Source organism: Vipera ursinii, assembly GCF_947247035.1.
Source record: "Vipera ursinii genome assembly, chromosome: 2".
In the NCBI taxonomy this organism is placed as follows: Eukaryota; Metazoa; Chordata; class Lepidosauria; order Squamata; family Viperidae; genus Vipera; species Vipera ursinii.
In genome coordinates this window covers 231827232-231841605 of record NC_139513.1, presented here as the reverse complement: position 1 = coordinate 231841605, position 14374 = coordinate 231827232, and the positions used below count along the sequence as shown (strand labels likewise).

At 34.3% G+C, this 14374-nt stretch overlaps 1 protein-coding gene across 1 annotated transcript in view; it reads right to left on the bottom strand.

The window, feature by feature from the left end:
* Window positions 1–14374, bottom strand: part of NTRK2 (neurotrophic receptor tyrosine kinase 2) — a gene marked incomplete at its 3' end in the record, with an annotated part of 190785 nt that overhangs the window by 129203 nt on the left and 47208 nt on the right. Inside the window, exons 7-10 of the mRNA XM_083355860.1 lie at window positions 12513–12649; window positions 10734–10866; window positions 9614–9913; window positions 2933–2965 (exon numbers count right to left, since the gene is read on the bottom strand). Of these exons, the coding sequence (XP_083211986.1) occupies window positions 2933–2965; window positions 9614–9913; window positions 10734–10866; window positions 12513–12649 (603 nt within the window). The remainder of the gene's footprint in view (window positions 1–2932; window positions 2966–9613; window positions 9914–10733; window positions 10867–12512; window positions 12650–14374) is intronic.

The window sequence follows — 14374 nt, the reverse complement described above, 5'->3', positions numbered from 1 at the left end:
AGTTAACAACTACTTGTATATAAGTTTTCTCCAAATAAGTTTCTTCTTAGAAATTACAGGAGTTATAAATGAATGGCACAAGTAGGAAATGGTTACATTATTTTATACGAACCTAAAATATAAAGGGCAAACAGAAATATCTGATCATATGGATTGAGCCAATTCTGAAAACTAAAAACAAATAATCATAATGTTCGGTGTAATTATATAAATATTTAAAGGAATATTTAGTTTCCTGTTGTACCAAGTGGTATCATGCAAAATGTTTTCTGTTAATGCGTTGAAAATTATACAGCTTGAGTTCACTCTTTTATATAATTTTAATGACTTCTGGGGTGGGAGGGAATGATGTTTCCAGATCTAAGACTAGAAATTGAGCAAGCAAAAATAATAATTTTACTCATACAGATTCTTTTGTCTTATTATTAGAGAATCACTTTAAGTAATGTCATTCTTCTCCCAAGCTATATAAAACGTTTTGACTTTTCTGAAATATCTTGTTCCCTATCATTTATCTTTTAGCAAGTTGATTTGTATTGCTGGCAATTATTTTAATATTACTTTTGACAGCCTGGGGAGAGGGTGGGAAGGATGAAGAAAAAGAAGTTGGCAAAAAGACTGAGCTGCTATCTAAGTCAGAATTAAGTGTGATATTAGCCCTCTATAAGCCCAACCACTCCAACCACTCTCCCTTTTCCTCTCCTCTTCTAAGATGAGAACTTTAGATTTCAGTTTAAGTCTTTCCTATTTTTTGCATAAACAATCTGAAAACATGTTTCGCCATACTAAACAACATAAAAATACCAAGTGTATGGAAATATAAAATCTTGGATAGTATTTTAATGTGCCTTGCTCCTATAATCTATTTTAATCATTAAAAGAACTTATAAACTACCCCAAAGATGACATTTCTTGGGCTGTTAAAATATTTAAAACCATAAAGGTTCAGAGCTAAAGAACCAAAATAGTGAATTTAAGTTTTGCCACCTCAAAGGATAGTTACTAATTGATCAAATTTACATTCCACCGGAATAAAAAAAATATTCAGTTGCTTCACGGGAGGAAAGAAAATGAAACTGTTTCCTGGATTTGTCTAACATTTGTTGTCTAGGGAGTCCAATATGCATGAGATCCCTTCACATACCTAGTTCCACCACAACTCCATTGTTTGATGATTGCAAAATGTGCCCAGCCAAGGGGGAAAAGGGATTTTCTGATGCTGTGCTATGAAGATAATTGTAGGAGAGAGCAATGGTTGATATAAATGCAATGCTGCTAGGCTTAATTGGGGAGAATGTATTAAAGGTCGTACTAAAATCTATTTCAGATGAGGGCTATTTTCTGTTAGAAAGCACAATGTCTATTGGTATCCATCACTTTCCATCAATACTATAGAACAAATTGATTTTAGCACTAAGGAAAGACAGGGAGAAAGCAAAACAACTGATGGTCCTTTATTCAATGGCCCTGGAATGCTAACTAATATTAAGGGGGTGGAGAAGGGGATAAGAAATGTAGAGAATAGGGAGAAAAGAATGCATGGCTGAAATCCGGAACAGAAAGAGTTCCATATTACAGGAGTTTTGTTGTCTATTCCTTTTGTTTATAACTTTTTAATCTTTCCATGTATCATTTATAATTTAATATATACAATTTTAATGATATGGAATAAAGTCATATTCCTTTAACATTTATGCTGACTGATTCACAATTAAAAATATCGATTTATTTATCAGGACTGAGCAGCTTTCCTACTTTGGCAGCAGATACAAGGGTGTACAGAAACATTGTTTCAAGGATGAATGCAATTATACAAAAATATAGAATTTTAAATAAAATAATATCACTGCATTGTAAATAATTTTAATTAGTATGCGAGTCCTACATATTATTAGTCTTTGAGCAGGTGAGGAAAAAAAACAGTTTATTGATCTTATGAAAATTCCCAGTCCAATGATGCGTCAATTAAGTCTATATCTCACAAATCAAGCAAATAAAATTATGGATTCCAAAGCTAATTGAGAGCTATTTAGTATTCTTTAAAATAACAATTCCATTAGCTTAAATATTCCTACCATTTCTCAGGCAGTGAAGTTTACCCCATATCTTAAAATAAGCCCTACTTACAGATAGATATGTATAGGATTGAAGCATTAATTTTCTTCATATAAAGGAAATTATGATTAAGTTAGCAGACAAAATTTCTATAAAAAGCTGAAAATTCAAAGCACCTTGAAATTTAAACAGTGCTCTGAGAAATAAACTAATTTCTGATTTATCAATAACACTGGATATATCACTATACGTTGTACATTTTGTTCCACATTGTGAACTGAAATTAGTAACAACAAATAAAAATGGATTATCTCATCTTAATTCAGTATGTTTTCTCTTTAGATTGAGGGGCACTAAGATCTCAAAAATAAAACAAGAGACATTGTCAAGATTGATCAAAATATAAAGAAATTTAAAAATTGCATGATCTCTCTATGAAGACCTAAGAAACTGGAATGGGGATTTTTTTTTACTATTGTATCACAATGATTATTGCATAATCATACCGCCAAAGGTTCAGAAGTGAACTACTGGTTATGGCATGACATTTTAAATGAATATGATGAGGAAAATTATTGGATCCTGCAACATTATCCTGGGACACATGTATTCACCTTCATTCGTAAAATTATTCTGATTAAGAAAAGTCAGCAGGATAGCACATCATTTTTAATGAAAGAATTGAGTATATGTCAACATCTCCAAAGTTCAAAGTATTGACACTAAAAATGTTAACCGCAGCTGAATCATGCCCATCAAAAACATTTCTAGTGATATTTAAACAACATGCAAATCATATCAGAGTAAAATATCTATTTTCTCATTCAAACATTTAATTACTACATGTTTATATATAAAATAGAAAAGGAAAATATACCAATGTAACCAGGATGATCATAGAACGGACTACCTATAGAACAGAAAGAAAAAGAAATATATCATAGCAAAACAACTTGTGTAATTGCATCACATTTACATTTACTTTATATTTAACGTAGCACTGAGCTTACCATTGCCAGAAGCAAATGATTTATTCTACAATTTCCTGGCTATGGGTGCAAAATCCCAAATCAAAAGTGATCCCTTTTACACATAACATTACTTCTTCTTACTGCAGTTCTTGCATGACCTCAGATCTGGAATGACACCCTGTTCTCCAGGATGGAACTGAGTACATGAAGGATGACTACAGTACAGAGAAAAGATTTACTGCATTGTTTGGCACAATTGGATTTCACTTTGATAATACACTAATTCAACAATTTTCATAAAATTAGAGTTCAGATTTTAATTGGGATCATTTATATCTATAAGTATGAACCAATATTTTCTGAAAGAAAGAAAATAATACAACAGTCCACTCCAATCCTTAATGCAGACTTCCCTTACTTAGTTCCTTCCAAGTATGTTGCAATACAATTTCCACAATTCACAATTAATAAATCTGACAGCTACAGTACAATATATTTAGGAAGATACCATGTTAGGGAAGGTTCTGATACTAAACACGTGTCATACATTACACTTTTTAAAAAATTTGGTCATTCATTTTAAATCTGCTGTAGAAATTTAAGTGTTAATCTTGAAAATAAAAGATTTTCAGTCCATAAATCAACATCAAGAAAAAAATACACTTTTTACTAAAGATCAACAAAGACAATTTTCTTTTATAATGTTACTGTTATAAGATTAGCCTAATTTGGTAAGACTATCTCCCCCTCTCCTCCCCACTGCATTCCCAATTATCTGATGAACAAATAAATTCAAACATGTAACGTGTTTGCACTAGAGATGTATCCTAGCTTGGAACACTCCAAGTTCTGGGGAAAAAAAGCCACACCATATTCTAGTGCTTTGTTCAGAGCTTGGAAAAAGTGGGATGTTTGTTCTAAATTTTGAGTGTTCCTACATATCACATTTGTGTTGGTTTTGTTTTTAAATTCCTTAAAAATATAGAGACTTGGAAAGTGCAGAGATAATAAAATAATAGGCACAGCTACTTAAGGAGAGGTTAAGATAGAGTGAAAGTCACCTGCTCAAAAGATTTGAAGCCATTTTGGAATGTTGCTCTTGGAATGGAGAGAGAGGTTAAAGACTGTAGTCAGATTTTTGAGTTTGAGATTTATAGGTGACAGTATCATTGCTTGCCTAGACAATTGTCCTTCCGTCCTATGCTCTAAAATTAATAATACTGTGTAGGCTAATTAATTAGTTAAGCAAGAGGTTAAGAGGAAAGGAAAAAAGTATGAGAGAGATTCCTCTGCCTCTTGTATTTTTCATTTACCTTTAATTATACTTCCACATCTAGTTCCCTCCATTCCTCCAAACAGTTCCCAAATAAGAAGTAGTTCTTTATTTGAGGAGAAATCAATTAAATTATTGTAACATGTTGGTACACAGTGCATATAATTTTCCTGCTACATGTATACATTGGTATTGGACTTTCCAAATACCCAATAGAGGTTTATTGAATATCAAGCCCTACCCTTACCCTCCAGACTATCACCAGGCACTTACAGTTTATCAAAACATTCATTAATTGGCACTGATGATGTGGCTAGGCCCCATCGTTAATTCACCCAACTTACATAGTGTGCACTGCCTCTAATGTTACGTGCTGTTCAACTGAGGACATTTGGAAAGGCCAACCAACTGGACATAGAAAAAAAAGACTTCTCATTTCCCCATAGCTAAATTTCCTATTGTTTTACATTCTTTGCTGTGAAGAAATTGAAGTTGAGTTTTAAGTTATGTAGCTGCCCAGTGTGTAATTTGTTATGTTTTCTTTGTTAGGCACACTGCCAAGTGTAGAAATCTGCCTCATGTATATGTTGTACAGATAATACTGTTCTGCTTTTCAGCTTTCACACTGCCAAACGCGAGCACTATGTTGCTTTAGTTTTATGTGGAGCTTTATAAAAATATTATGTAAGAAAAAAAGATATATTTTGCTGTTGCAACATGATAAATGGGTTGTGCTGAAATTCAACTACTGGTGCCACTCTTTTGCTGAGATCAGTTCGGTGGCTCTTGTGCAATCCCTGGCAACAGAAAGCATTGGAACAACTGTTGCGTACACAATTTGCTTTTGAAATTGTTATGTTGAAGAAAAAAATAAAAATCATTTCCTTGATCATTTTTTCTGTACATCAGGTTGTACGCAGAATACTATGCCACCTAGGACACTAAACAAGGGAGTAAAAGGGTTACTTCAAGTTCAGATTGTTCAGATGGCAAAACACTTGAAATATTTCAATTTCTGTTTGTCAGAACACGATCCACTCAAATATCCTTAAGAGATATGTTCTGAGTGGGACTGTTTCTTTCTGAGCCAAGAACACAACTTCTTGCTTTGTATTCACCCCTGCTTTGCACCTGTTTCAACTCACGCAGGTGGCATCCTTTTTATTTGTACTCTTTTAATTATTTCTTGATCATTTCACTAGAGAAAATAAATGCATACCATAATATATGTTATGTGCCTATGAGGAATTCTCACATGAGCTGTCTTAGGAGACTCTGGGTTGCCTACCTGTAAGTTCTGTCTCATCTGGGGTTGGAAACCAGCATTCCAGGTATTGCTCTGTGGAGGAAGAGCTCTGTGAGCTTACTCATGAGACACTAAAGTGCCTACCTGTAAGACCTGACCCACCTGGTCTTGAGCTTCAAAGGGAAAGGCCCTACAAGCTTTTCCAGAAAAAAAAGGGGCTGAGGTCCACTCAATGCCTGAAAGGAAGACTTTAGTTTACTCACACTGACTTCTTCTGATAACTATTTTTATGGTGTCTTGTCTTCCTTGGGAAAGGAAGGGATCTACAAGAATTAGCAGAAATTTGAGAACTCAGTTGTTTGATGCAACTGATACCACTTTATGGTATCATTTTTTCAAATAGGAGAACCGTTACACGAAGGCCAGGGCACACCAATGCCATTAGGAGGTTTCTGTCATTTACTGACCTTGTATACTGTATGCTAGTCCTCCGACATGAGCTGGGGAAGGCTCCCAAAGGCAACAATAAATACATCCCAGTGAGGAATCCAGACCCAGATGAACTTTCCGTTTCTCTTTTTGACTTATTCCAAATTTTAAAAAGGGTGATTATATTGTTAGTTGTAGCTATCACTAAAATTCTCAGAACTTGCCAACAGAAGCCAAATTAAAAAACAAAAACATAGGAATATAACAAGTGTTTGACTTTTTCTCATTTGTTTCAAAAACCATTTTGCCTCTCCTACTTCAAAAGTAAATTGGTATTCTAATCCTCTATTACTTATTTTAGAAACTTTTGGAACAATTTCAATAATTATAATAGTAAAAAATATTTTACCGCCTGCTCTGAATAAGAACAGAAGCCAAACTTAACCTCAAACTTTTGTGCTCAGAGCAAAAAATATATCTTCTGTACAGCTTTATGTACATATTTTATATTAACAAATTATCTGGATAATGAACTTGTCTCTATGTCTAACTGGTTTAAATATTAGTAATAAAAATTACATGTAATTACATTTGAAACATATTATTATTCTCTAACATAAATTTGATAGTTTTATATGAAAAACTGGTGCAACTTTAGAATGTTCTAAAGATGGTTTGAAATATAAAAAGCAAAATGAAGCCAATACTTTCTTGAAAAAAACTTGCATATGAAAGTTCTGAAATAGTATGGGAAATTAGAAATTAATTTCTTTTCCCACTTAACTCTCCCAAACAATGGAGAAGGACGGAATGAATTCCCTTCCTATGTTGCACTACTCTGTTTAGGGTTAATTGTACAATTTTCCTCTTGGCCAGAGATTTAAAATAAAATGGCTGGTTGTAGATTGTTTATTGCGTCCCATAAACCACTGACAATAAAAGGCTCTTATTTGCTTAATAGTCCTATTGTTATATCTGCAAAGTTCTAACCATTTTCTTAGTCATAGTAACATGCAACAATAGACTTTAACAGACAGAACATTGTTACTAGATATTATGCATACCTACTGAAAGATTTACATAGCAAACATTAAGAAAAATTAATTATCTGTCTCTGTCAGTACAGAATCTTAGCACACATTATGACTGTTTTCATCTTTGAGATAAAAATGATCTTCTGAATTTGATTATGGTAATTGCACTTAAAAAGTGCATAGATTTATCTTATAGCCTTTAAATCTGCAATTTTGCACACACTTTTCAAGGTTCAGTGAGAATATGCCTCACTAAACTCAGTGAAACTGACCTCTGAGTATACAAGTATAAGATCACACTGTTATTCAAGTATTTGTCGGTTCTATGATGACATAAAATCAATTCTAATCTCAAGGAGCATATTCCTGCTCATTAAACATCCAGTAACATTTAATGCTAGCACGTAGGCATGGAAATGAATATAATACCAGGGTGTGGGTCTACTTGTCATGTTTCATTGTGCAGAATGTACAATTTACAATGACAATGCAAAGAAACAATAGCCATGCTACGATTCCAAGAATGATTTGTATTCATCTTAAATAGCAACAAAAACTTTGAATGTAATCACAGCAGATTTTATCTTTTCACATTTATCTTTATTTACATAATGGGAAAAGATGGACAAATACTGTTTATTCTAATGTCCTTTTAAAATGCTGATAATCAAACTACATACAAAATGAATTTTAGTTTCTGGCATACTAAATTTAGGTCAGAGCCCAAAGAAGCAGCACATTTATCATGTTAAAACATATTCCTGCAGGAGTGAGGCCACTGGGTACAAGTTATCTATCCCATTCAAGACTCTCTCCCCGACTTTAAGCAAAACTTTGCAGCACAGGAAGTCTCGTAGGGCTGCTTTGTAAGGCAATGAAGATATCTTAGATTGAAAGAAGAAATATGATTTAAAGCATCCAGTGCAGAACACTGCTGGGAATACCTTTAAGGCAGACCGTAAGTAGCTGACACTTACTTATACCATAAGTACTTAAGAATCATAAGTAACCTCCAGAAGTTGTGAGTGCTCCAACATTGGAGTGTTTAAGAAGAAACAGGACAACCATTTGTCTGAAATGGTATAGGGTTCTCCTGCTTGATCAGGGAATTGGACTAGAAGACCTCCAAGGTCCCTTCCAATTTTGTTTTTCTATTCTGTTCTGAATCCCAAACTATCATATATCTGCACAAGCACATTTCCAGGATATCAAATATTTGACAACTATCCCAAGATACCATCCTTGTCTGTATAAGATCCAGGTCAAAGTATTCATTATTATGCTTGAAAAGTACAACGCAGGGAACAGAGAGTACACCTTTACAAAAGTTGAACTAATCTATTGTAGTTCCTCATTAGGGATGTTAGAGTCACCTTACCGGGGAAATGGGTGGCATAATTACGTTCCATGTATAAACTATTCCAGGTGCAGAAGTCAAGGAGATTTTGTTAAAGTCAATGATATATTAAGTGGAGTAATAAAGCCATTAATAAATTATATGTATCATTTAGGTTAGTCTTCTTCACCAGGACAGAGTTTTGGCATTAGGCATCAAGCACTACTCTAACCCTATACTTTTATAAGTTGCAAGATAAACAGAATAAGGCTTTTAACACTCTCTCAGTTCTGTCCACATTCAATCCATTTTTATTTCTTTTCCCTTTATGTATTGCCGTTTTTTTTCCTTGAGGGGAAGAAAAAATCTTATCCAGCCTTCCCCAAGCTGGTTTTCTCCAAATGTATTACAATACAATTCCCATCATGCCCCCAGCCACCTTAGCCCATAGCCAGGCAACCTCTAGTCAATTAATTTACCATTTTTTTTTCTTTTAAAGTGTCCCCAGTGTTAGAAATTTATAGATCATTCCACCACTATGATTGCATTTATGTGATCTATTCATCACAGAAAAAACAAAAAAAATCCCAGCATTCATAGAGTTTCCTATAATTAATAATTCTGCTAGCAGTAGTGATAAAAAAGAAAGATGATATGACTTAAATCACATTTAATTAAAATCACAGGTAAATGTAAGAAATGCAATTAGCTTTAAGGATATCTGAAAAAAAGACTTAATTGTTTTTATTCAAAGGAAAACAGTAATTTCACGTTGAGGAAACTATGCTAAATCCATCTGATCTAATCAGTTACTAAAAGTAGACCCTGGTGACTGATGACAAAAAGAAAGTAAAAGTTAAGCAAGCAAATGGATGGAAAATGCTCCCTTCAGTGGCAGTAATATACTTTTAATCTTGTACTGCAATATTGAAAATAAGAAAATATTACTTTTACTATTAATTTAACCATATAAGAATATTCTATTATTGGCTAAAGATCCTAAGCAGAGATATAGATATCACAGAAAGTTAAGGCTACATTGCTGTTCACTCAGAGGAAGATTATATTATATTTGCATACCTTTGCTTTTTAGCATTTTAATCATCTGACCTTTTATCTTAATAGTACAAGGGATTAAAATTTTCTTTACTCTTGCAAGTAAATAGATGAATGCTTAATTTTCAGTGACATTATTACACCTAATGCTACCATTATATATATAAAAACTACTTAATGCTTCAACAATGTTCTAATTTTATTATTACTTACTACCTCCAGGATCTTCCATAAAATAAGCAGAGATGTTGGCTTCATCTTTTCCATATTGATTCTGTGCCACCAAAGTATAATTGCCATTGTTGACATGCGTAGGATTGTCCAGCTGGAGGCAGCCATGATATTCTGTCCGATTGGTAACATGAATTTTGGTCCAGATATATTCTGATTCATTCAGTTTAGCCCCATCGTGCAGCCAAGTCAAGACAGGTTGTGGATTTCCCCTCACACTGAATGGAATGCACCAGTGATGGTCCGAATATGGTATTTCAAGAAATGTGATATTTGGTGCAACTATAATAACAATGGAAAAAAACCTGAGTCTTTCATGTATTCTCTTCTTTGTCAATCAGACAGCTTGTTCAAATGAAACTGAGATACAAGCAGAAAGGCAGAATGAATGGAATTTGAAAATAATCTTGTTTGGGTATAATAATAAAGGAATTATCTAGAAGACAGGTTGGTAGAATAGGACCCATACCACCTCTGTTGACTACCACACCATTGGTGGGTGGTGGGAATTGATTTGGGGGTTTCTCTGGGAATCAGGACAGCTGTGCATTTGCTCTACCAGATGCCTCCTGATTTAGTCCCTCCATTTCATATTCCTTTTCTAAGGTCACTATCAACACTAAGAACTGCCAGGCAAATTTCAGTAGTTGGTGAGAGACAGTCTTAGAAACTGCATCTCCTTTAAAAATAGACCACTTTAGAGGACGGAATAATAATTTTAATATTGACTGGAACATCGTCCTAGACATCATAAGCATATTATTATCTGTTAATGGCATTTACCCCGCTACTGGCATTTACCAATATCACTTACTTAATGGCTGATGTAGTAATAGTAATAAATACATTGAATCCTATAGCAAATTGAGATGAAGAATTTCATTGGTGTGATGGCATATAATTATGGCTATAAATCACTGAGGAGAGTCAGAAAAGAAAAGGATACAATTCTCAAGCTAATTCACTTCTTGCAAATCTTTATGTTATAAATGATATCTCTTTCTGGGAAAAGTTTAGCATAAATTCCAAAATGTTAGCTCCCAATTTTTTCATTAGGCTACGATTTTCTGCATGAAAATTTTGTATAAAGTTATTTACATACAGAACACAGTGAGGTCGACAGAAGCTTGGTCTTCACCCACAGTATTTTCTGCTATACAGTAAATCTGTATGCCACTGTCACTTGATGAGACATTCTTTATAGTAAGAGAAGCTGGGTTATTATTTGTATCACTCTAGAAAAAATGCAAAGAACAGGCTTAGAGAATTTTCACTGAAAACCAAATATGATCTTCTGCATACTACAGTATTAATGCCAACAAATGTACTTAACTAATTTACATAAGAACACTTTCAAAACCTTTATGCACTACTAATATGAATGGAACAAACATCGTGTACACACTGCATGTTTTGCGGACCTCTTTCCAGATAGTCTATTATGCCCAGTCCACCTTGGATGGCAGCTGGACAACATCCATCATGGTGAACAAGGTGGTGGCTCCTATGATACTATGGGCTTGTAGAACCCAAAGGAGTAGAAAAGGGTTTGGGTAGTTTGATTTTCCCCATTATTCAGCTTGTTTCATGCCCCTCCCAGCTCCTTAAGAAGCAAAGCAAGACATCCAGATGATTTCAGGAGATAATTAACATTTCCCTGAGAAAAGATATAATGTCATCCATTCTGAAGCAGCAAGTAATTATGCATTCTCTTTTGAAAAAGTTGAAAAAGTTATATTTGGACCCAAATGTCCTTAATAACTTTACCCAGTTTCTAATCTTACATTTTTAGGGAAGGTTATTCAGAAAGCAATTTAAAATCAGCAACAGAGGATCCTACCATAGAAGACATTTTCTAGATCCTTTGCTGTCACAATTCAGACCCAATATGGGATAGAAATGGTACTAATCACTTTACTGAATAAGTCAGGGCACAGATGAGGAAAATGTAAAAAACACACACACACCATTAGACTTCTAGGTACCATTTGATACAGTTCACTGTGTTAATTTTATATGCTGTTTGCAAGGACAGTAGTTAGATAGTAGATAGTAGACAGTGTCCCTATTTCACACTGGTTTAGTTCTTGAATGAGAATGATGAAATTAGTGGAAAGTGGAGAAGCACTCAAACCCTTGGGTTCTCTGATATGGAATTCCTCAGGATTCAGGGCTCTTTGTTTTAATATTTAACACCTATGAGAAACAACTAGCAGAAGTTCAGAAAGAGGTGTGATCAATATGCTTATGATACCCAATTATAACTGCCACATGGTGATGCAACAGAAGCCCTGGACCAAGGGGATGAAGGTTCACGGGATGACACAAGCTGAACTTAAATCTCCCCAAGTTGTTTTTCATCAATAAATAAAGACTATCCTATCAACAAAGGTCATAGTAATTACTCTGGATGGGGATGTTCTCTCCACAAACAAGGTGGTTCATGACTTAGAAATCCTCTGCTTAAATGACAGATAGAATCTGGCACCGAGGAACCTTTGCCTAGCTTTGGTTGGTAGATCAGTTACAATCCTGTCTGCATCAAGAAAATCATGATGATATTAACTCATCACCATTCGTTGGACTATTGTAAAGTAGTCTACATGGGTTAGTATAAAATGTAGTGTTAAAACTCTTAGCAGGACGCTTCCACTACTGCCGAATGAAACCTATTTTAAATGTGCTGCTTAGTTGCCAGTTACTCTCCATGGCCAATTGTCTCTCCCAACCCATTCTCCAGAGTCAGGTCCAACCTCAACCTTCCTTGTCTTCTTAAAGAAGATGAAATGTGGCCTCTCCCACCATCCAAGATAAATTAATGCCTGCTCAAAACTTGAGTTTCGCCATTGCTAATACACATATTTTAATATTAAAATCTTACCTCATGTTTTGAAACAATATTACTGAAAACCCAAACTATCGTTGGTGATGGACTTCCTGTGGCTTCACAGTATAAAGTGATGGTTTTGCCTTCAACAACCGTGAGATTTTGTGTATTCAACCTGACTGAAGGCATGCCTAGAAGTAAGATAGAAATATTTTTATACCTGAACATATACAGTATAGTATATGTTTGTCAGTTCTCAGAAATTAACACCAATATTTGGCGCATCAAAACAGAACTTTCTAATAAACAGAGTACCGATTCATTTGTTGAGACAGCCTCACAAAAGTAAAAGGACTTCATTCTACTGACAGTTTCATGTGGTAGCAGTGACTGCTGGATGCTATTCCTGTCTGAAGTAAAACTTTCTTAATATCTAGTGTGAAATATTTCTTTTCTCTATTCACCTGCTTCCTCATTGCATTCAGTTAAATATGTTTATCAAAATGTGTAAAGGAAATTTAGATCACGTGACTTACTGGATTATTCTCCATTCTTCCCAAGTGATGACATCTCCAAAGTAATCCATTCCTCATAGTAAAAGTGACCTCCATGGAGTAGTCTATCATTTAGATTACAGTTTAAAATACTCAACTATGCCACCAGTGGGACTATAGGCACCAAAGATTATTCTTAAAATCCTTTTCCTTTCCCCCATAATTGGAGGAAATCTCTCCACGATATCTAGAACAGGCCTGGATTTATTTTAGCTTTGTGCTTGCTTAAAGCACACAACAAATACTGACTTGTCATTTCCAACTCCAAGCCTAATTTTGTTTTTCCTGGCCACCCTTGAAAAAGTAGACTCCTGTTTTAATTGTGTGGAATATGTAAAAAAAAAGGAATGATTTTTGAACTCATGCCACATGAAAGTTAGTTCGTGTGTAAAAATTCTACTGATTTCTTGTAACCTGGCTATATGCTGGTGCCACCAAATAAACCCAAGGAAATGTGTATACATATATAGGAACCAATAGACTTTACAGCATTCACTGATAAAATTTCATCAGATCCATTTAACTAATGTTTGATGTTTATGTACTGTATACAAAGGACAGTTGGATATAAAATATTTTACATTAATTTACATTAAACATAGAAAAATCTTGTAGAGAACCTTTTTTTCCTCATTGCTGATATTGAAAATTAATACCTGCCCATATAACTATTATCCATTCCAATTTACATAAAAATTATCAGGGACTGTGCAATAATAAGTTGACTACTATGTTCATTGGTGGGATCCAGGCAGTTCACACCACTTTGGCAGAACCGGTAGCTTATTTTTTGTTGCCCAGGCCCAGAATTGTCTTCTGGAAGCAGCATCCACACAGAGAAACAGTTGTTCACATATTTGAATCCCACCACTGATTATGTTCCTCAGATAGGGATGTTCCCCCTTTGTGAGATGTCCTTGAAAATGTGTTATATGTTTTGTACTGTAGCTGCCTAGTAACTTGTGAACATAATGAAAGTTGGAAATATATTTTTTCCATAAGAAAATTAAATGTGGAATTACAACCAAGATGATAATCTGAGCCTTTGTAATTTTCTTCTTTCAAAAACTGTACATTTCTTTTTTTTAGAAAAAAATGAAATTATATTCTGATACTGCTACTTCAGTTTGTCATTTCGAATACTACTTCATAAGGTGAATCTTGTATGTATTTGACAATGAATATGTACACAGAAATTTCCGATTATGGGCTAATGGACTGCTGCAGATCTCAACTATCCATACAGATCTGAAATCCTGTTCATTAATTTCAGAAAATGCAAAGATAATGCTAGTTACAATTTAAGTAACAGAATGGAACAGCATAACACTGTCATTATGTCACATAATCTTCCAGCTACAC